The sequence below is a fragment of the Thamnophis sirtalis genome, unplaced genomic scaffold, assembly GCF_051295495.1.
Source record: "Thamnophis sirtalis isolate CommonGarterSnake01/CBP01778 unplaced genomic scaffold, rThaSir2_p1.2 scaffold_11, whole genome shotgun sequence".
NCBI lineage: Eukaryota > Metazoa > Chordata > Lepidosauria > Squamata > Natricidae > Thamnophis > Thamnophis sirtalis.
The window spans coordinates 32,701,911-32,725,127 of record NW_028261391.1 but is presented as its reverse complement, the minus strand read 5'-3'; the positions used below and the strand labels follow the sequence as shown (position 1 = coordinate 32,725,127).

At 38.9% G+C, this 23,217-nt stretch overlaps 1 protein-coding gene across 1 annotated transcript; it reads right to left on the bottom strand.

The window, feature by feature from the left end:
* Positions 1-18,611: 18,611 nt before the first annotated feature.
* Positions 18,612-22,222, bottom strand: RNF228 (ring finger protein 228). The gene has a single exon (XM_087725489.1). The coding sequence runs from the start codon at positions 21,911-21,913 to the stop codon at positions 21,020-21,022; it is 894 nt and encodes a 297-aa protein (XP_087581615.1). The 5' UTR covers positions 21,914-22,222; the 3' UTR covers positions 18,612-21,019.
* Positions 22,223-23,217: the final 995 nt, after the last annotated feature.

The following is a 23,217-nucleotide window of genomic DNA, read 5'->3' as shown; positions in this document are numbered from 1 at the left end:
TCTCTTCTTCCCTTACCTCTCTTCTCTACTTCCCATTCTTCATCTCATTTACTTGGTGTATTTCAGCTTCTGAGCAAGCTCCCTTTTATGTTGATGGTATTTATAATTCTTTTTCAATATACAGTGTGTGTGTGTGTGTGTGTGTGTTATGTATGTATGTACGTGACCCGTCAAAAGCGCGGTCGACGAAATCGCGTATGTGACGTCATCACAACGCGACGAAAAAGATCGAAAAATTGACGAAAAAGATCGAAAAATTGAAATAAAAATTAAATTACAGCAAGCCGATTCACATAAAGGTAAGGGTTAGGTTAAGGGTTAGGGTTAGGGTTAGGTTAAGGGTTAGGGTTAGGGTTAGAGCGTTAGCATTACGTTTAGCGTTAGGTTAAGGGTTAGCGATAGGTTTTTCGTTACATTAACGGTTAGGTTTAGGGTTAGGTTTAGGGTTAGGTTAAGGGTTAGGTTTAGGGTTAGGTTTAGGGTTAGGTTTAGGGTTAGGTTTGTGGGGGTTAGGGTAAGGTTTTCGCTTTATTTTTACATTTTTCGATCTTTTCTGTCGCGCTGTGATGACGTCACATACGCGCTTTCGTCGACCGCGATTTTGTCGTCAGCGGTTTTGTGGTGGAACCATGTATGTATATATATAATGTTTTTCTCCTCCTTTTTCTTGTATTAAGATCTGAAGGAATCTCCAACTTGCATTCTTTCTATCCTCATCCTAGTCACAAAAAAATTATGCAATTGTTTTATACAAATAATGTAGATTTTTTTAAAATGTTATTTTTATTTTTGGGGTGGGATTGGTTTTGTTTTCTGTAATTTTTAAGCAGTTAAGAAACAGAAATCTTAACCATCCCTCTGCAGTTCATCAGATATCTAAGTTTTTTACCCACTTATATCAATCATCATATTTAGAATGAAGAACTCCATATGTAGTATAACCATCTGATTACCAAGCCCACAATATTACTTGTCTCTGGATATCAATTATCATATTTAGAAATACTAATAGTTAGGGAAAATAGATATTATCCTTATGCCCATGTTGTGAGCTTTATCAAATTCCTCTTTGGCAAATATGTAACACCGAATACAGTATTGGACTAAATGGGCTTTTGATTTTTCAATGACTTTCAATTTTTGATGACCCATAGAACTATATATGACTTACCATAATTCAAATGTCAAGTAAATTCTCAAGGTGAAATCATCACATTTATCATCACATTTATAAACTCAGGTAGCTAAATCACAGGTCTGCAAAAAATAATAATTCGAGAGCTGTTTTGGTTATTCCACGTAATCTTTATGTTTTTTGGTGCGCTGAATCCGAAAATGACCTCCATTTTGTTATAGGACATCACATTTCCTGACAATTTAGGTAACTGTGTTAAATACGGCAATACCTCAAAATAAATGGAAATAGACTTATAAAATTGAAGTTTTATTACAATATTTTCATGAAAATCCTTTTTTGAACTGAAATGAGCTCACCTACACACACTACTTGATTCTTCTTCCTTGTGAGGTTCCTCTTGGTGCATTTATGCTTGTGAGTAGCATCTGGAATGTCTCTCTGAAGCATCCAACAGTAGTCTGCTATCATTGTAATGCTCCATTTTCCCTGGTATCTCCTTCCTATCTCTTTAATGTTTTGGTGGAATCATTCACCTTGTTCCTCACTCACAGCTCCCAAATTTTCAGGAAAGTAGTCAAGGTGGGATTGGAAGAAATGCACTCATCAGGCAACCTAAAGCTTGAAATGCTTTCAGCATTCTTCCAACGATCTTGTTGTAGTGAGGATCTTTGTTATTGCCTAAAAATTTCTGTATGACTTCTTTAAATGCAATCCACCCTTCTTTTTGAGGATCCGTCATGGTATTGACAAACTCTTCATCAACTATAAGCCTTCTAATGTCTGGTCCAACAAACACACCTTCCTTCAATTTTGCCTCCGACAGGCATGGAAACTTGGTGACCAAGTATTTGAAGCATTCTCCATCTCTTGGAAGTGATTTTGTGAATTGCTTCATCAATTCCAATTTTATGTGGAAAGGTGGTAAAAGAACTTTATGGGAAGATACCAAAGTTTCTCAGAGGACATTTTTTTCCACTGACTGTTAGCACCCTTGGCTGCCAACTCTTCTTGGTTCAGTGATTTTGTCGGTCTCAACTGTCCCATAGACACAGAAAACAAGGGTATTTGGTATACCCAGCTTGTTGCCCGAGCAGCATGCACAAGACCTTCAAGTCCCCACACACTTGCCAACCATGATGTTCATATTTAAGTTTACGAAGAACCAATTCCAAGTTCTCGTAGGTTTCCTTCAAGTGTACGGAATGACCTACAGGTATGGAAGTGTAAAAACCATTGTGGAGTAAAACTGCTTTGAGACTTATTTTTGAAAAATCTATAAAAATATTCCATTGCTTTGAATCATGTTGGATTTTAAATTGACCCATCAGACCTTCAACATCAATGCAATAAACCAACTTGTCTTCCTGGGCAAAGTAAGGAACGAACTCCTTTTCACGATGTCTGAACCATGAAGATGACGCTCCTGGCAACAATAAATTCCTGCTTTTCAGCCTTGATCCGAGTAACTCAGCGGCATCTTTGGGAAGATTCAAGTCTCTTACCAAATTATTCATCTCCTCCTGAGAAAACAATTTTGGTCTTGTATCATCTTCAAAGTCAGAACGTGATTCGTCATCTGGTTCAGGTATGACTTTACCTTCATCGGAGCTAGGTATCTCTTCCAAGGTAGCAGGGGGCGTGGGTACTGGTATATCTGTGCCATGGAGGATGGGACGAATTGCTGAGTGAAGATTGGGGTATGAAATGGAATGCTTCCATTTGGAATTAAACCCTTTCACTTCGCATGAACAAAAGTAGCAGTCATCACTGTTGTGACTCAGCAGATGTCTGCTGTGAGTCTTTTCGGGATACAAGATTCATTATGCAGCTGGGGCTGGTTAGAAGCAAGTTTGGAGATAAAAGGATGGATGCTGTCACGCCCTAGTCGCTGGGGTCAACGTTCCTTCGTGCGTGCCTTGGTTTGTACAACATTGTTTGATCATCAGTCATGGTTTATGTATGATTCACTTGGGTAAGTGCTCTGTCTGTCTGTAACCCTGATTCATAGAGACTTTGGAAGAAGTGTTTTGCTTTCGTTTTCTTCAAATTGAGTTGCCGTAAGAAAGATTTGTTTTCATTACGTTATCTGGTCAAAGACTTGTATTTATGTTATTTTTTGGCCTCGAAGCCAGTTTGAACTGTGAACTGATAAAGAAAAGTTCCTTTTAAGTTTGCCTGTCTTGCCGTGTGTTAAGAACCATGAAGTGGGGGGACAGAACAGATTGACTCCAGCCTGACAAGCCTCAATTTCATTAACTATGGAGCAATTACATGCTGCACAGATGCAACTCGCGCAACAAATGGCTGTCCTGATGGATCAAATGGCACAATTGCAGAGAGCTGCAAATCCCCCCCCCATCCAAGGAGGAAGTGCCCAGTAGGCATGCCAGATAAATATGATGGGAGTCTGGCCATGTTTGCAGCATCCTTGGGGCAATGCCAGCTGTTTATTAGCCTGAGAGCGGAGGACTTTCCCACTGACCGGACGAAGGTGGGATTCATGATTAGTTTGCTCTCAGGCACAGCGGCCCGGTAGGCTACCCCCTTGTTAGTTCAGCAGAGCCCTTTGTTGGATGACTTCCAGGGCTTTTGCCAATATTTCAGACAGATGTTTGAAGATCCGATCAAAGGGGAAACAGCTGCCAGAAGTTTGAAATCACTGCAGCAGGGGACTGGGTCATTGCAGGACTATGTGTCTGAATTCAGGCTACGTAGCCAGGATTCCACATGGAATGAACCAGCTCTAATGGACACGTTCCAAGATGGATTGTCTGAGGCCTTGCAGGATGAACTGGCGAGGGTGGACAGGCCACCGACGTTCGACACGTTGGTCCACTTGTGCCTCCGGATAGACGCCCGGCTGCAGAGGCGAAGGCCTCGCCATGTATTCCAGGAGACCACCAGCATGCCGGTTCAGCAAGAGACTGCAGTGGACTGGGAGGAGCCCATGGAGTTGGGTGCTGTCCGACCTCGAGTGTCACGGACAGAGATGGACAGACAACGTGCGGAGGGATTGTGTTTTTACTGTGGGGATCTTGGACACCTGGCAGGGAGCTGCCCCAAGAAGAACAGAAGGATTGCATGGACTGCAGCCGTCCTCAGCAACACACGATCAAGTCGGACAAGCAGCATGTTGGTGCGGCTGTGTTACCCCATTCGCACAAGATAGCGTGCGTTCAGGGGGTGTGGAGTCCCAGGGCGGATGCTCTGCCAAGTAAAGTAAAGAACTCCGACCCTGCGAACTCGCTTCCACCTCGGACTGTTCTACCCGTTGCATCCTGCGCTGCCGTTTGTCATCCCGTGAGCATGCAGGCTCTGGTACAGGATGCGCAGCAGGGTGACGACTGGGTGGAGCAACAAAAGGCGGAAGTGGGGCCGGCGTCCCCATGGACTTTGGAAGGGGATCTTTTGAAGTGTCGGGGCCGGCTCTATGTTTCCGCAGGGCACATCCATCGACATGTGCTCGTGCAGATTCATTGCGCGTCTGCAGCAAGACATTGGGGGTTTGTTCGGACATTGCGCCTGGCCTCCTGTCAATTTTGGTGGCCCCATCTAAAAAATGATGTACGGAGGTGCGTGAAGTCATGTGCTCAGTGTCATTGGGCCAGGTCTACAAAGAGAACTCCGCCGAGATTCCAGCCATTGTCGACTCCGGTCCCTGCAACACTGGACTTTGTCTCTAGGTTCCCAGTGGGGTGCCAGTGTCTTGGACCATGTTCCAGGGAGGCCGTCACCAACCCTTCTTGGCCACACCCCGATCATCGAAACCGGGGGAAGGGCTCTGCGGGAAGGGATTGTGTTGGTTCAGCAGGAGTCGGTAGAGCTGCCATCAACCTCCGATGGAGAGGGGGTTGGTGGGTCGGCCATGCAGAGGGTGGAGGACCCTAAACAGGGAGTTAAGGCTCAGCCAAAGTCGGTAGAGCTGCCGTCAACCTCCGACGGAAAGGGGGCTGGTGGGTCGGCCTTGCAGAGGGTGGAGGACCCTGGACAGGGTGTTAAGGCTCGACCGAAGCTGGTAGAGCTGCCATCAACCTCCGACGGTAGGGGGGCTGGTGGATTTGCCTTTTGGAGGGTGGATGACCCTGGACGGGGTGTCGATGCCGGGAAGAGCAGAAGGAAACATGGTGGCCACCGGATACCTAAAGAGTTCCGATTCAAGGGGGCTATGCCTCCAGAGGTTTGGGATTCATGTAAAAGGCACCAAGAGAAATGGGTGCGGGTCATCTTGGGAACACGTCATCCCGACCATCAGACCCTGGGGAAAGGGCCCTGCGGTGGGGGATAGTGTTGTGACTCAGCAGATGTCTGCTGTGAGTCTTTTCAGGATACAAGATTCATTATGCAGCTGGGGCTGGTTAGAAGCAAGTTTGGAGATAAAAGGAGGGATGCGGCCATGCCCTAGTCGCTGGAGTCAACGTTCCTTCGTGCGTGCCTTGGTTTGTACAACATTGTTTGATCATCAGTCGTGGTTTATGTAAGATACACTTGGATAAGTGCTCTGTCTGTCTGTAATCCTAATTCATAGAGACTTTGGAAGAAGTGTTTTGCTTTCGTTTTCTTCAAATTGAGTTGCCGTAAGAAAGATTTGTTTTCATTACGTTATCTGGTCAAAGACTTGTATTTATGTTATTTTTTGGCCTCGAAGCCAGTTTGAACTGTGAACTGATAAAGAAAAGTTCCTTTTAAGTTTGTCCTTGCCGCTTGTTCTCAAGCCGTGAAGGGGGGGGGACAGAACACATCACTATGGTTCTTTAGCACTCACCATACCATAGGAATCCCATAACGGAAAGATTTTTTCTTACCCTTGAACCAGTTTTGGAGGTCCTCAACACACCATTTGCACACTTTAGGAGGCGCCCAAACTTTATCTTGATCTCCATTTTTTAGTCCAAAGTATGCAAAGTATACTTTTTTCACAAAGTCTGTAATATTCTGCTGTGGCTTCAACACTGTATATTCACCACAGATGAAACAGAAACTGTCTGGTGAATTAATACACTTTCACGGAGCCATAACATAACGGTTGAAGAATGACGAGCTAACATGAATTGCGATGAAAAAGTGTGAACAGCCTAGAACCAAGAACCTCATGATGATTCGTGCACAAGTGTGGCATGCAGGAGAGAGCAGCTCTGTCTCTGTACATGAGACATCACAATGCTGGCCGGAGATGCTGCTATCTGCCCTGTGTCTCCCTCCCACTGGATTCTTCAGGAAAGATTAACGCCTTCTACCATTAGAAGCACAGACTTGAAAATTGCTTAGATTTATATATTGCTGCTCAGATTTACAGTGCTATATATTTTTTTACATAACTCGGACATACCCTTTAAGGTTTTTTTTGGCATTTTATATCTTAAATGCACTTATGTGAATTAATTAATAGTAATTTGGACTTTAAATTTTGTTAAAAACCCATAATATAAAAAAATTAAAAAAAATTAAAAAAATGATAAATTTGCATGTTGTGGCAAATCATGACGTCTAGGAGTTTTTTCAATATTTTATTTGTTTTCAGCACACCAAAATACATGGAAATTAGATGACAATAATCAAACAGCTTTTTAGTCGCAGACCTGTGATCTATACAGAGTGCATTTTTAAAAACAAATTAGCCTCAGTCATATCTTTTACATTAAAGTCTGCATGGCTGCATATCTCCCATGGCTAGTTGTCTGTCCAACATTAATTTTACACATTTTTATCAACTGTGTAGAAGAATTGTTATTTTTTGCATTCATCTAAAAATCCTTGTTTAGAGATGCACACAAAATGGCAAGTCAAGATGAGAAAGATGAGAGCTCATGCATTTCCCCTAACATATTCTTCAACACATCTCCTTAGTAGAACTAATGTCAGACATCTAAATCATATATTATTGTTTTATTATAATAGTTTTAAAATGGAAACTGATTCATGAGAATATGGTTACATGGGAAAATGGATTTCCCTCCCTTTCCAATCCTCCTTTGTTTAGGAGGCTCTAATTGGAAAAAAGGAGGTCATCTGATTTTCAGACAAATATAATACATACTTAGAGAGATAGAGCAGAATTCTTTACTCCTGATTAAAAGAATTCTGATTAAAAGATTAATCCCCAATCTGGTGGGGCAAAATAATAAAATAAAAATAATTTAATATTAAATTGAACTATTACAACTATGACTAGAAGTTATAGTTGTTAATAGCTATACCCATAGCTACATAAGTAATAAAAAGCTCCTTGTGAAGCCCAAAATCCTATATAAGCTAAAATCATGCTTCCCAAGCCATTTCCACATGAGTGATTTATAGCTTTTTCTATTAACACCTAGCCATTATTGAAGGATTATAAAGCCTGACTTCAGTATACAATATATAGATTGTGCGCATATTGTTAAGAAGATTTAGAGGATACTGTGCTGCTTAAAAAATCACTTTCAACACTCAGGTTTAGCACATTTTTTCTAATAATAAAGATAAGATATATAGGGCAGGCAATGTCATCCTGTTACCTGGAGAGGACAAGAACAGCAGGTCGTGATTTGGCAAGGAGCTAATCTGACTCCACCAGGAGACATGTATTTTACTTCACCTGAAATAGCAGGTTTTTAAAAGCTGAAAGGCAAGCCATAATTTAAATATCCCCTAGTGTTGCATGGCTACTCCTACTTCTGCAGATACTTCATAATGCCTATGGTCATACAAATATTGGTAAATATGATTTCTAGATTGATAATCTGACTCTTAGTTATTTTCTTTCCTTAATCCCTTTCCAAAGCCATGGAAATTTATAATAAACATCACATATTTTGCTAACACTTCAAATTGTATTAAATTACTGTGTTTTGTCCCAAATAGTGTTTTTTTATGGAGGAAAACACACTTTATATCCACAAATAATAGAACCTATTTTATGCAATCATCTTTGTAACTGGGCTATTTTTATTTATTTATTGTCAAGTATGTATAAGATAATAGATATAAGTATAAACATGATTATGAATACATGAAATGGATATGAATAAATGGGGACATTAGTACAGGGACGGTAGGCACTTTGGTGCACTTATGCACGCCCCTTATAGACCTCTTAGGAATGGGGTGAGATCAAGAGTGGACAGTCTAAGGCAGTGATGGCTAACCTTTTTGTTCTCGCGTACCAAAAGTGCAAGCGCAGGTACGACAGCATGTGTATGTGTGCCCACACCCATAATACAACATGTGCAAACCCCCATGACACCCCCCCCCGCATTCCATTTAGGGCCTAGCAGGTCTCCCTGAATCCTCCTGGGACCACACTCCCTGCACTTCCCCCTGTGCATGCCTACGCTATTATAGGAGTTATGTCGGCCTTGTATGCAGCTTTATTCCTCTCTAGCATTCATCTCCATTGTTCAATGATGCATTTCCTACCTCTCTAGGATTTACCTCTATCTGCTCCTGTGAGGCACTTCCTGTTGGATATATTTCGATGGATTGTATAGTGTTTTGCAGAAACCAAAAATCAGCTGGCCGGCAGTGTATGCTTGGTGGAGCTCAACTGGGGCTCGGATGCTGGCAGAGAGACCTCTGTGTGCCATAGGTTCACCATCACAGGTCTAAGGTTAAAATTGTGGGGGTTGGGGGAAGAAACCAGAGTCAGATAGTGCATTCTAGGCATTGACCGCTCTGTTGACGAAGTCGTATTTTCTGCAATTCTACTCAACTTTTGGGGACTCACAAGTGAATGAACAAACCAATCTAGTTAAACTGTGTAATGCTGAAATGACACACACACAAATTCTGATGGTAACTAATTTCCTAACAATGTGACGAGACTGCAACCAGTTATTTAAAGAGATGTTGAGTTACACTTCACTAGATGTGTTCAAGCAGAGATTGAATAGCCATATGTTGAAGGTGCTTCAATTCAGATCCCTGCACTAAGCATTAGGTTGGACTTGGTGATTAAATGGCTCCGTCTTTATCATTCTGTGAATAGTGATGATATTGAATGACAGAATTCTACAGAGAAAATATCTTTGAGCAATCCTTTCTCCCCAAGAGTTCTGTAAAACTTACATTGGATTTTGTAAAAGGACAAATCCATTTGCTGCATCTTTTGTCTGAAGTCCTATTAAAACAGTCACCTTTCACAATTATTATAATAGACATCAGACTCTTGGAAAATAAGTTGCCATGCACTTATAATCCATATGAGAAATAAGCCTGCAGCAAATCAGCTGCTGAACGAGTGCATTTGAGATTCAACTGAAAAACTTTGTTTTTGAAATGAACATTTGTGGCGGGGGGGGGGGGAGCTGGACTAAATACACCAAGTTGTATCAAACTGCAAAGAGGATTGGAGAAACCGTGCAGTGAGGTCAGAAGTCATGACCTGAAATTGCAAACCAATTCAAAATGTTTATTTTAGTCTCACAGAAAAAGGAAGGCCTCTATAGGCAGCCACAAAAATAGTAATGATATTACAAACAACTCACAGTGGGCAGAGCAGACTAAAGCAAGCAATATTAAAAATGGTGCAATTTAGTAGTTTCCAAAATGATCCTTTCCAGCCATATTTTAAATTGTATTCACCTCAGTTTAGCAAAACTGTTCTGAAATATATTTTTATTGTATGCTCAAAGTTGGCTTACAATGAGATGGGCAGCATGTAAATTTAATACATAAAGGTAAAGGTTTCCTATCCAGTTGGTTCCCATTCCAGGAATGGTGTTCATCTCTATTTCTTAGTCAAAGAAGCATTGTCTGAAGACATTTCTGTGGCATGTGGCTACCATGACTACATGCTGAGGTGCACGGAACACTTTTACCTTACTACCAAAGTGATGAATTTACCAAAGTGATGAATTTATCTATTTCCATTTGCATGCTTTCAGAAATGCTAGATGGGCAGGAGCTGAGCAAGTAACAGAAGCTCATCCATTTGGCACTTGGGTCTCAAAACTGAGCTGTCAGTTTTCCAGCTGACAAGCTCAGCATCTTCAACTGCTACGCCACCATGCCCCATCAATAATTAATTAATTAATTAATAAGATGGAATAGGACCAGGAAGACTAGAAGATCTAGGATTAAGTGCCTATTTTAGTACTTACTTTAGGTAATTTCTTTCTCAGCCTAGTTTACCTCACAGAGATGATTTGGGGAACAGAATTAAGGGAAAACCTGTTAGCTATGCCATCTTGACCTTGTGGAAGAAAAGTAGAATATCATCATCATCATGATCTATTCTGAACAGATTTTCCCGTTACAACCTCAGATGTGCTGGGCTACAAGTGCACATAATTCTGTTGGGTATTCATACTGGGAATGACAAGAATTATAATCCATATATATAGGGTTTAGGGGTTAGTAAGAGAAGAAAGGAAGTATCAAGAGAAGAGACAACTATCCAGCTGTGAGAACAAAGCCAAATAAGTTCCAAGATATATTAAAGTTTTGAACCAAGATCCAAAAAGTTCCTATGAAAACCATCTGGGAGATTTGGTCTATCTGATCCTAGAAAATAAGTGATGATAGTCCAGACCATATTCAGAGGAGATCCTACACAAGGTTTCATCTCATTTCCCTTTGGAAATCAAAGGTTCAAAGTATATTAGAGCAGTACATTCAAAGGACATCTAGAGTTATCTTGGCTAACCAATCATTTGCAAGAAAGCTAAATTACTTACAATTTTTTTCCACAGAACCCAAAGATGCAATCCTATACAGACTTGGGATAACACTATGAAGTCAATTTGACTTAAAAAGACTTAAAAAGAGGCTCAGGCTTATACATCTGGCTCTGACTTTCCATTAGTTCCAGTGCTGTAAATATTCATCTGAGTATGTACACGTTGCAAACATGATTATCAGAGCTTAATTCTAGACCTAATTTAGAAACACAGCCATTTATTGCCTATAGAAGGCTTATTTATGATACTTACATTTGTAAATTTAAATGTGTTTAAAATATATCAGTAAAAATATTCACAGGTGTGTGTGTGTGTGTGTGTTTGTGTGTGTGTGTAGTGCAATGGGCTTAATATCAACTTTTTTAAAAAGAAAAAAAAAGAATAAGAAGCCACAATCTCTTGTGAATTATTTTATTTATCTTCTTAATTTGTGTGATTATTTAATAACAAATAAGACTCTGAATAACAGAATTTCACATTCCTCCCATGTCTTTTCTTTGGAGTGGTAAAATGAATTTCGAGCAGCAAAAGAATTCTACATGCATTGTAATGGTTTCTATAAACAAAAGAAATACACTTCCATTCTGATGTTGCTCACATTTTCTGAGAAGCCTGCTTTAAATGGAATTGGCCCTTTAAAATAAAATGCATTTACATCAAAAGCTTTAGCATCATAAAGGAATTATGTAATTAATTACTAGCAACGAAATTCCTAGTCCTAGGAAAATACTAATACTTTGTTAGGAAAATTATTTCTGCTGGGGAGAAAGCATAGCATTTTGGTCACATCACAAATTGCCTTATGCACACACCCCTCAGGAGGTGTGTGTGTCATGATTTATCCTCTTTCCTATCCGTCTTTTAAAGAACAGAGCATATTTTTAGAGAATTAACTGTGCAATCTACATGACTACTGGACTTTTGGCTTCTTGAGCTGATTCCATAAACTCAGGCCCCATTTGTGATTTTTAAATCCCAGTGGAAAGTAATTGGCTCTCATTTTATGGCAGAAAAAGCATTCAAACCCCCTGGAGACTTTTAGGGTGGCGTTTTGTGTTTGGACACTTTATTCCATCACTTAGGGACGACCCTACTACTATATCAGCCATCAAATGTTCTTTTAGCAGATTATTTAAAGAGAATATATGTTGTCACATATTATTACCTATAACCTCCCAGCAGAATGTTGATCTTACGATGGGGTAAATATTGATTTATTTATTTTTTTACATTCAAGCCTTCTTCTAGGGGTAATTGTTTTTACATGGGTATTTGATATTATTATGTTCAAAGCTTTTTTTATTGTAGACTTTGGGAACATTTATGTTAGTTAATGAATTTGAAATACTCTCTATACTATTTATTATATTCAGATTTTATTGATCTTTTTGTTGTTATTTTATGTTTCTAACCATCAAAGGCTGGTTTGATCAGGAGCATGCAATTTATAAATATGACAAATAAATAAAAAAATAAAATAAAGATATGATACTCTATATGTCACCCTCAATATTATACTTAGATGAGTCTTATATAACAAAACAGATGGACTTCCTTCTTGATTTCCAGAATTTAAATCATACTTTTAAAAAAAGATGATTAAGTGTATATTAACATATTAGTAAATATAGGCGTGGAAGCATATTTTCTTTAGGGCTAAAGATGATAAGAGATAATGCCCACTTGTAGTAGTAAGCATTTTACTAGGAACCAGGAAAAAATCCTGTTTTAATATGGCACTTCAAAGGTGCAGTTTTATCAGATAAAATGTGTAAACATGTATGATTCAAAAAACATCTGTTCTCCAATTAATTAGGGACATATTTAGAAATCTAAGGTACAGATCTAAACATAACCCCTTTAAAAATAAATATTAGTAGCACATTTTAAATTACTTTTGAATAAAATATTGCATTGCAATATTATTACACTAAAATGGTGTAATGGTAAATTACAATTGCAATTGTAAAGGTAAATTCAAAAATCAGAAAAATATGCTGGCCAATTTGTTTGAAAAAAAAGAGATTATATCAGTCCAATCAATATACTTTTGCTCAACAATGTAAATATAAATGGAGCAGATGGTATTTCAATAGACTGTCAAAAGTTTGTTACATCAACAGAATTTGAAGATCCAAGTGACCAGTTTAGTGGTAAAAGTCTTCCCTGGATTATAATATTTAAAATTGGGTAATGGGATGGCCATCCCTAAAAGCTCGCCATGTCCAACCTGCCACATCCAACTCACCGTGGCCCTCACCACCACCAATTGGCTGCAGGAAAATTCGCCATGGCCATCTTGCCACAGGACAATTTGCTGTGGGATGAGAGTTACTCTAATATCAAAGAAATTGTGGAATAAAATAATTAAAGGATGCAAAAGGAGGAACAGAATGAAATGTGGATGGCAAAAATTAAAATATTTTTTATTTATTTTAACAGTTGGCAATAGCGAGTTTGCCCGCTGCAAGTTGGCTGTGGTGAGTTGGCCATGGCGAGTTAGTTGCAGTGAGTTTGCCACAGCAAGTTGGCTATGGTAAGTTGTCCCATTCACTCCCAATTTACTTTTCCTCAATTTACTTGTGGCAATCCAATGTCTTTGGGTTGGCTTTGGTCTCAGTAGTTATTCTAGATTGGATGGATTCATTATTGTAGCAATGGGTAATTTGTTGATCTTAAGGATCAGGTTATGAACAAATCCTCCTTGAGAAAATCTATTTATATTCACTAAAATTCAGCACTAATTTTATGACACTTAACCAGTCAGTTATAGGTAGAACTGTAGTTCCAATAGTGTTCGTCTTTGATTTAGGTATCCTTCTGGATTCACAGTTTCTGCTTAAGCAATAGGTGGAGTTCCTGGCTAGGGACTTTTGCACAGCTTCAGGTGGTGTCCCCATTGTGATGCTACCTGAATCAGAAGATCATGATAATGGTACCTCAGACTGACTTCAAAAAGTTTACATGCCATGTTGATATTTCTTCCTCTAGACATTTGTGAAGAATTTGTAGGAAAAAATTAGCTAAAATTAATTATTATTTGATGTATTTGTTTGTTAAATTTATATAACTACCAATCTGACATTCATAATTCTGGGTGGCTTACAAAGTTATACACACAAATGCACACACCAAAACACAACCAAAATTGTTAAAACATTAAAACAATAAAAATATTTTTTTTTAAAGATCTATGGGAGACCAGCATCCATTTCCCTAGCAATGCAGCCACTGGATACCCAGGCCAGATGGCTAAGTTTTGTTTTCAGGACCTTCCAGAAGGTCAACAAGCTCGGGGCCAGTCTAACTAAAGGAGAAATGATGTTCCAAAAGAGCAGGTGCTGTGGCAGAAAAGCAGCTCTTCCTGGGGTCATATGGCATTCCTTCATGTATGGCACTTGCAATATGCAACATGGATCTGATAGGATGGGTTGATATGATTGGAAATTTATGATTTTTCAGCATAAATCACACATATGCATTTAATATGCAGCTTTGCATATTAAAACAAGGATAATTGCTTTAATTCTAAGCAATTTAAGATATGAACAAATCTCTCACACACACACACGCACACACACAAACCTTTTTCTTCAAATCTGGTGTTTCATAACACACTAAGCCATAATGTGGTTTATTCGGTTTTGGCTTAGTATGTTGTGGTATGTTAGGGTTATTAGTTATTGTTTTTTAAATATTATTCACTGTTTGAAAGAAACAATAAATTTCAATCTCTGGCACTTGGTATATCAGGTGACTAGCTGTAATTTCTTTTTTAATGATTTTAGTTGTTTTGCTGAGAGCTGCAGTAGTAATGCATAATAGATGGGAAATAAGTAACTGTAAATCACATTTCTTTGTATGATTAATTATATTTAGTCCATATACAACTAAATGTATATGGAATTAGACTTAATGGAAGTAAACAGCATAAGATTGTATGGCCTGTTAATAATGCTTTCTGTAAACCTTTGCAGTTTTGACAAGGCAGATTGGTGGCAGCAATTAAATAAAAAGCAGCAATTCTTAATTTAAGACTGCAAATCATGCTAATCATTTAAAGTCTCCAGTTTCTCACAGTGCTTTATAGTATGCCTGGAAAGAAACAGTGGGTAAAAATATAAAAGAATTGGCATTACATGTTTCCAATGATCTACCCATCTACAGAGAAAATACTGGGTTTCATTTGGCTATGGATGGCAATATCTCAATATGACCTCATTCAGCAGCTGACAAAGAGGAAGGGACAGAATTAAAGCTAATAAACCCCAAATAAGTGGAAAAAATCTGTTTCTCACACACATATAACACATACACAAAAGATAGCCTTATTACAGTCGAAATACATTATAGAAGTACGGAAAAAGGAAAACTCAGTTCTTTATATTCTACCTCTCTGTCCTACAAATGTACATTATTTCTCAGAATAATGTGGCAAAAATACAGAAATAATACTTTCATCTGTTTCTAACACTATTTAACTCAGAAATGACTGTCAGAAAATAATTTCAGTTTTTGCTTCTAAGAGCATCTCTTTATGTATTGCACCATAAATACATTCTAGGTTTTTAAGACAATAATTTTATCTATTCATCCAACAAAACACTTCATTTGTGAAAATACTATTCATAATTCAAGAGATTTCATTTGCATCTTAAAAAAATAAACTACTGTTTGTATTGGATCTCTTTCCTGTCTTTCTATTCAAAAAGGAAGTTTTTTAAATCAATCATTGTTTTGTCAAATATTCTGTTTTATGATATATAATTTGTCATGTCTTATATAATATCCTCCTCCTTTTTATTCTTTATTTTTTTATTCAAGCAGAAGGAAATGTAATTACAGCTTTGTTATTATTCCTCTGAACTGTAAACAAGAGATCCAACTTTTTCTTTTCTTTACCTAGCATTTCCCCACAAGTAGAGAGTCAACTTTTGTCTGATCAACTGAAAGTTGATCCATTGGTTGCTGCAGAAATTGACTTAGTGGGTTATTACCATGGAGGGATGAGAGTGAGACTGGCCCAAAGTCACCCAGTTGATTTTCCTACCAACGGTAGGACTGGTATTCAGGGTTTTCTGGTCTCTGGCCTGGTTTTTTAACCAGTAGATCAGACCGGCCCTGAAACAGATCCAACATTAATTTATACTGATATTTGTTGACAGTTATTAACTATATTACTTAAACATAAATTTATATTTTTCTATGCTGTCACACACTATATTAGAATCTTGAGTCTAACTCTGATTACTTAAAATATGTTTTAATATGCATTTCTTAAATGTGTGCACATGTTTCTCTGTCTCTTTGGTTCAGGAAATCATAAAATCTTAAATGTTTCAGCAAAGATTCTTCACTAAAAATTAAACCCTACTAGAATAATGTCAACCAAAATTGATAAGTACTCACTCTTTTAAGTAAAACAAAAAAATATGATCCCATGTCAAGTCATAATGAACACAGGCATTAAAATTGATAAACCAGAACTATTTATTAAGATAGCAAAATCTGCATATAGTGTAATTGAATTTCCTATGGGCTTATATTAATAAATGTTTTAATGAATTAATCACATGCTGTACATATTTTAGTCCATCAACATCAACTTTTGCTAAAATCTTTTTTTAGTCCCTTCATAAGGACAGAAAAACAACAGCTAATGCCTGAAAAATTATTTCTGATCTTCTCATAAAGATTTATTATTATTCATCTGAAATATATTACACTGAACCTTCTGCCACTGAGTGCTTGAGTCAATGGGATACTATGGAAAGTTTATGTGAACATTCCTTCTGAGTAGAGTATTACCTGAAATATCTTTCTGCCTTTAAAAACTAAAGTTTGCTATATTCTAGCATTTTTGCCCAGGAGGACTGAAGTAAAGAATGCTTTATCCGATAAAGAAAGACACAAAAGTTGAACAATTCAGTAAAAAAAAAAGCTGCATTTTTTTATTTAGTTTCTTCAGGAATTTCCTTTACAGTATTTTAATTTTAAAAATATAAAATCCAGATGACTTAAATTTATTTTGATTGATGCAGCCTACTGATATTCTTCCAGATGAGGGCAGCAGGTATCCACAAATCTTGTTAAGAATTGTTTTTATACATTATATTTTTCAGATTTCTGAAGAGAATTATAATATCACAATTTAATCAACTAATGAATGATGAGAACCTGTCTTAACAATATTGCAAAAATGAAAAGGAAAACTATGCAAGAAGCAGATGCTCCCCCATCTCTCTTTTTTTGGGAAAAACATTACAATCTGGGGAAAAATCTGCTGTATCTGTTATTTGTATCCTTGGTTTTACTTATTTACAAAACATATGGCCATCTATTTCATATAATGATTCTTGGTAGCTCACAACAATATTCTAGATGGCTCACATGAAACTATTAATGTGTAAAATATCGAAGGAAATTTAAATTCGCATGTAAAATAGACATCTTTCTATACTAGAATAAAATCGTATAGACACACACACACACACACACGTATTTACCAGTAGGCCGACAAATGTTTGAAAGTGTGAAGGGAATGACAGTAAAAATCATTTCACGTTATATTTAAAAATAGGTTTCATCATTAGATATATTCATATTAATTAATATAATTCATATAGTTCCCAGTTCTAAGAAATAGGTTGCTATATATTTGGGAACAAACAAACAAACAAAAAAGCCTTCAGTTCAATGTAGTGGATTTTTTCCCCTATCGTTGTGAGACTTTCCCCCCTCCCCTAAATCCTATTTTGCTGAGCGAATTGGTATAACTTATTTACAATCACTGAATACTTCTAGATACTGTACCTAACTTGTTGAAAATACTTTCAAATGCATGAAAGATCTGCTTCCTTTTTTACATTTCACTTTGTCAGTTATGCTACTGTGACAATATGTCAAGCGCATATCTTTTACACACCTACTTACAAATTAGTCCAATTGTGTTCTATGGTATTTATTGTGTTTGTGATAGGCAGAAAACACATTTCTTTTAATTTTTATTCAGTTTTATAAAAGTGAATTTATTTTTGATTTTTTTAAAGGTATATTTTTACTTAATTTCTTATAGGAGAAATTGGTGTTACTGATCAAACGGTATACACAATGACATATATTTCAAGGCACAATCAACTTGACCAAAGGATATATGTCAATGACATATTTTTCAGGGTACAATCCTGTATTCAACAAACTTCCATTAAACCATAGGCAAATATTGTGAAATAACTTTTTGTATAGACAGCTTAAATAAATGCGTCAGAATCCTGGATATAAGAATTGTTTTAAAAATCTGATTTGATATTTAAAAAATACAAATATCAAAGAGGAAATCACTCAAATACTTCTAATTAGTCAGAAAGAATCAGAAATAAAGTATTTGGAAACTTGGATGATATATATAGGTTAATGAACAATTGTATGTGTGACAGTTAAGTGGTAACTTAGAGAATTTTTAACCAAATTTGTCTCATCCCAAGAAGCTGAAACGGTCTTTTCAGTATTTGGATGGAAGACCACAAGGAAATCCTGGGGCTTTAGGCTACACTGGAAAAAGAAAAAAGAAAATCCCAGAAGAAAGGAATAGGAAAAATAGTTTTGTTTTGTCATCAAGCTAGGAATGTTCCGATGTACGGTAGTCACCAAGAGTCAAGCTTAATGAAGAAAACTTTATTTCATAAAAAAAGTTATCGATCCAAAACAGCTAATCTCATAATTTCAACCAAGGAAATAATCTAAAACACAGGCATTAGCTAGGTATTTATTTTAAGAATTGATGTAGCACTTTTAATGTTAAATAATGGGGGGGGGGGTTAGAACAAAAAGCAATATTAAGAAAATATTAAGTAACATTCAGTACTCTCCAGAGAAGAAAAATGTTTCACATTCCCCAATATAAAAACATTAAGATGCAATTATAATTCAAAAGACTAATTTCAATGAACTTTGTTATTAATACTGGACAAAAGCTCATTTTCTATCTCTTTTTCAAAAGTCTGTTAGCAATATTACATTTCAAGGTCACTTCACAAGTTCCATTGAGCATTCTCAAGGAGCAGGACTGAACTCTTAAATATTTTTATTTAAATATTTCTACATTGTCTTTCAGTTCAGAATGTCCAAGCAACAAGTTGAAATAATTAACAACATAATATTTAAACACACAAACACACACTCCACTACAAAATCCGTGCTAAAGCCAATCACAGTTTATGTAATTACCAGTTACTCAAGTATTAAACTACATTAATGTAGAATCAGCTTGCTGCCAAAACAAATACCCATCTAAATAAAATAATGGCATTAAGAATCACAATTAATTATGGCTTTCAAGCATAGCTAAAATTGTGATTAATAAAAGGACAAATCAGTTTCTAAATGTCACATTTCTAACAAGATCACTGTGTAATTTATGCCAAATAGTTAATGAATTCAAACCTGCCATTTAATTTATAGAATAAATAGGAGAAATGGCTACAGTTTGGAATTTCTTACCAGACGTGGGGTTTACAATTCTATATGTAATCTTACTTGAAATATACTTAACTGTGCTCAGTGCAAATTATTTCTGAATAATCACAAGTTCGTAATGAAACCCATGTCAAATCTATACTACATATTAGCAAGAATACTTATCAAACTTATGAGGGATACTACAGTTTCATTTTCTGGAAAAAAGGCTATATCTAAAAATATAGGCTTAAAAAGAAATAGCTAAATTCATGATTCTGGCACTGTCCAAGTTTTATAAAATATTGAAATTCAGCCCAAGTCTAAATCACTTATCCTAAGCAATTTAGGAAGGCAATATACATATGAAAAGAAGAGGAATTGTTATTATTGCTGCTTCTGTAATGAAAAGAATGATGGGACCTGATATACCATTTCACTCATTATCCATACGACAGTACCAGATCATTTGGCCAATTTAGATCTGGGACTAATGAATACATTAACCATAGTTGCAATCGCCCCTCATTCTGGACTTGCACTCTACATTCAAAATGCATTTAAAAGGAGAACAGTCCTCAATTGGTAACAGTGAAGGGAAGAATTTGGATACTGAATTGACAAGATTTTGTTAAAAGATGAATTATTTATTTAAGGAAGCAAACAAACAATGTTTATTATCAAATGAACTTTACTTCTGATGCATAAAAATTATACCATAACAGAGTACCAAATATATACTTTACACATTATGCATAAAAATAGTTTAACAGCCATACATTTTGTTATTATAATGATCAATATGGCTGAAATTAAAAATATCTCAATCCCCACTCCTATTATTACTACTATTATTACTATTAGTATATTGTGAGCACAGAAACATTTTGACCACTGTAGTCACAATATTTATTGAAGGGCATGTCTTCATTCCAAACCATTCTAATTTGTAACTTCTAATCAGTTCTACGTTAATTTCATAAACACAGTCACTTTCTATGGCACTTACAATAACATGGATTGTATTATAAGATTAGTTAGTGTCTTAGGGGACCCATGTAAGCTCCGAAGTTCTAACAGGTATGGAAAATGCACCTTCTCCACTAGTCTCCGGTGCTTGCAAGAGCTAAGTCTTGAGTGTTTTTTGCATATGCTCAGAAGCACCCTTTATACATTCCAGGATTGAACAATGGCACAAATGCCAAGTCTGTGGTGATTAAACATCAGAAAAAGGGCAAGAGCTTAGTACTTTTCTATCTATTCTGCCCTTCTACAGGCAAACATTTTCCGACTCACCCATCCCAGAATAAAAGCCCTAAGAAACAGACATATTCACCAGACGTCCTAACAGACACACGAACTTGCCTTGCTTTGGTGAACTTCACCAGAAAGGCTGACAAAAAGTCACTCCTGATGTCCAGGAGCCTTTTGTCTACTAGATGCTAGGAGTTGAATTTGTGATGCCACCCAAAGGCAACGGCTCTGCCCCTGACCTATAACTTTTTCTCTATGACACCTAAAATCTCACGCAGGAGTCAAGGCAGTTCACAACCACAACCCGGGCCCCTTTCTTATATTATATGTGGCGCAGGCCGCCCTTCTTTTCAGGGCAACACCTCCGCGGGGCCTTTGGGCGAGCAGGCCACGGCGCGCACTCGCACCACCACCTGTTTGCCAGCCACTTTCTGGCCAGGCTCTGTTTGCTTCTAACAGCTGCCGAATTCCCAGGAAAGGAACCTGATCTCGGCTTAGCGGTCGGGCAAAGGGCTGCCTACGAACGGCTGGAGATGGCCATCCGGTCGAGCGCCGCCCCTGGGGGGCCGCTCGCTCCTTCTCCCGCGAGCAAGGCCGCGGCCACAGTCCGGTATCCGCGGCTGTGGAGGACGTAAGGCATGACGGAGAGGAGGGCCAGGACGATGGCAACCACGAGGAAGAGGGACACCATGAAGAGCTCCACCCAACCACTGTAGTTGAGGAAGAGGGGCCCGGTGATAGAGACGACCATCATGGAGAAGAAGGTAAAGACGATGCACACGCAGCGCACGGTCCGCTTCTCCTGCCTCCGGCTCCAGCCGGTTTCATTGCAGCCGCCGCTCGCCTCAGCAGCCTCGGGAGAAAGCGCGCCATTTCCGACTTGCTCCGGCAGGGGGCGCTGAAAGGTAGGCCGAGGCGCCCACAAGAGGGGCAGGAGCTGCAAGCGGTCCGCAGGCGGCGGCGGCGGCGGCATCGGCGGCGGGATGAGCTTGGTGTTCAGCGGCAGGTCGTGCACGTGTCCCTTCGGCAGGGCAGTGCGGTGCCGACACAACGCGCACGTGATGGCGTCGCCTGGGCCGCCGCGCTCCGCTGCCGAGCCCCTCCCTGCGCCGCCGCCGCCGCCGATGCCGCTCTGGGTTTGGTGGCGATGCATCTGGACCAGGCAGTCGAGGCAAAAGGTGTGCAGGCACGCCAGCAGCTTTGGCGCGCGGGCCTCGGCGTCAAAGGGGTTGTAACAGATCCGGCATTCGCGCTCTTCGGCTGACAGGGGCCCTTCCGCCGCAAGGGCGAGGCTGGAGGCGACGGGGCTCCTCGAGGCCGCCTCGGCGGAGTCCTCTTCGCGGCCTTCAGCCTCGTCGCCCTGCTGCCTCCTTCCCTCGTGACCGGGCGGTGGTTGCCTCAGATCTGCCATAGCCGCGTCGTCTCATCTGAAGGCTCCGCGCCGCTGCGGCGGGTGAAAGGTCGGCTCTGGGGTGCGAGTTTAGGGAGGGTCGGAGCCGAGCCGGTGTCCCTCTCCGGCGCCCTTCTGATGCTGCGCGGCTGGGAAGTTCTGGGCATGAACCGCCGCCTGCAGTGCTGCGTGCTTCTTTGGCTGCTGTAGCCGCGGGCGGGCGGCTAGCTCCTCACCCCCTTCTGAATTGCGGCTTCTGCTCGAGGATGCCAAGAAGCATGCAACACCCAGGGACATTAGCAAACCTCCCCAGTCTGCGGCTTCTCTGGAGTTTGGACACGGGAATGCCCCAGATAGGAGGTTACTGGGAATTGTAGTCTTACAAATGAGAACAGCAGGTTAGAAAAGGCTGAGTTCTCTCTCTCACCCACACACACTCACACAGACACACAGACAACTTTATGGAAGGAGAGCTGTATTGCTTAGAACAGAGCTACAGGGATGCTAGTAATTTGACAGAGCTGGTACCGAAGTATTTGAAAAATACTTGGTTCTGGTATTTTGGTGATTATTTCTCATAAAAAGACAATTATTGAATGCATTATTGTAAAAGCAAATAAGGTAAAAGTAAAAGTTCCCCTCGCACAGTCTTCCTGACTCTAGGGTCATGTGGCTGGCATGACTAAACCCTAAGGCACATAGAACTCTGTTTCCTTCCCACCAAAGGTGGTTCCTATTTTTCTACTTGCATTTTTACATGCTTTTGAACTGCTAGGTTGCCAGAAGCTGGGACAAGTAAGCTCACTCCATTATGCGGCGCTAGGGATTCTAACTGAACTGCCAACCTTCTGATTGACAAGCTCAGCGTCTTAGCCACTGAGCCACCATGTCCGATTGTAAAGGCAAATATCTACTATTTAATAAATAAGAGCCAGGTGGGCAACCATAAAACAAGATGTGTCTGAGTTCAGGCTAAACCAGAGGGAAAATCCCCAACATTATGACTAAAAGTGTGTATTCAACTGTTCTCTGACTTATTTATTCTCTCAAAAGAGCCTCAAACCATAAAGGGGCATCCTTTCTCTATTCTTCACATCCCATCTGCATTAATTTTTAAAGCATACTTCTTTGGGGAAACTTATCAATTTAAGCATTTTTTAAACTGTACCGCAAACAATCAGTGGAACCTACGTGGGTTCTTAGAAATCGAAATAGGAATAAAGTATATCAGAATGCCTGACAAAATGGTTTGGTCCTTTACTTGCTTTCAGTTCAAATAAGCAGGTGGCTCAATGTCTATAAGAATTGGTTAGAATGATCTCTTT

Coding starts and splice junctions, on each gene's coding strand:
- RNF228 (XM_087725489.1), bottom strand. CDS start 21,913: ATGGCAGATCTGAGGCAACCACCGCCCGGTCACGAGGGAAGGAGGCAG.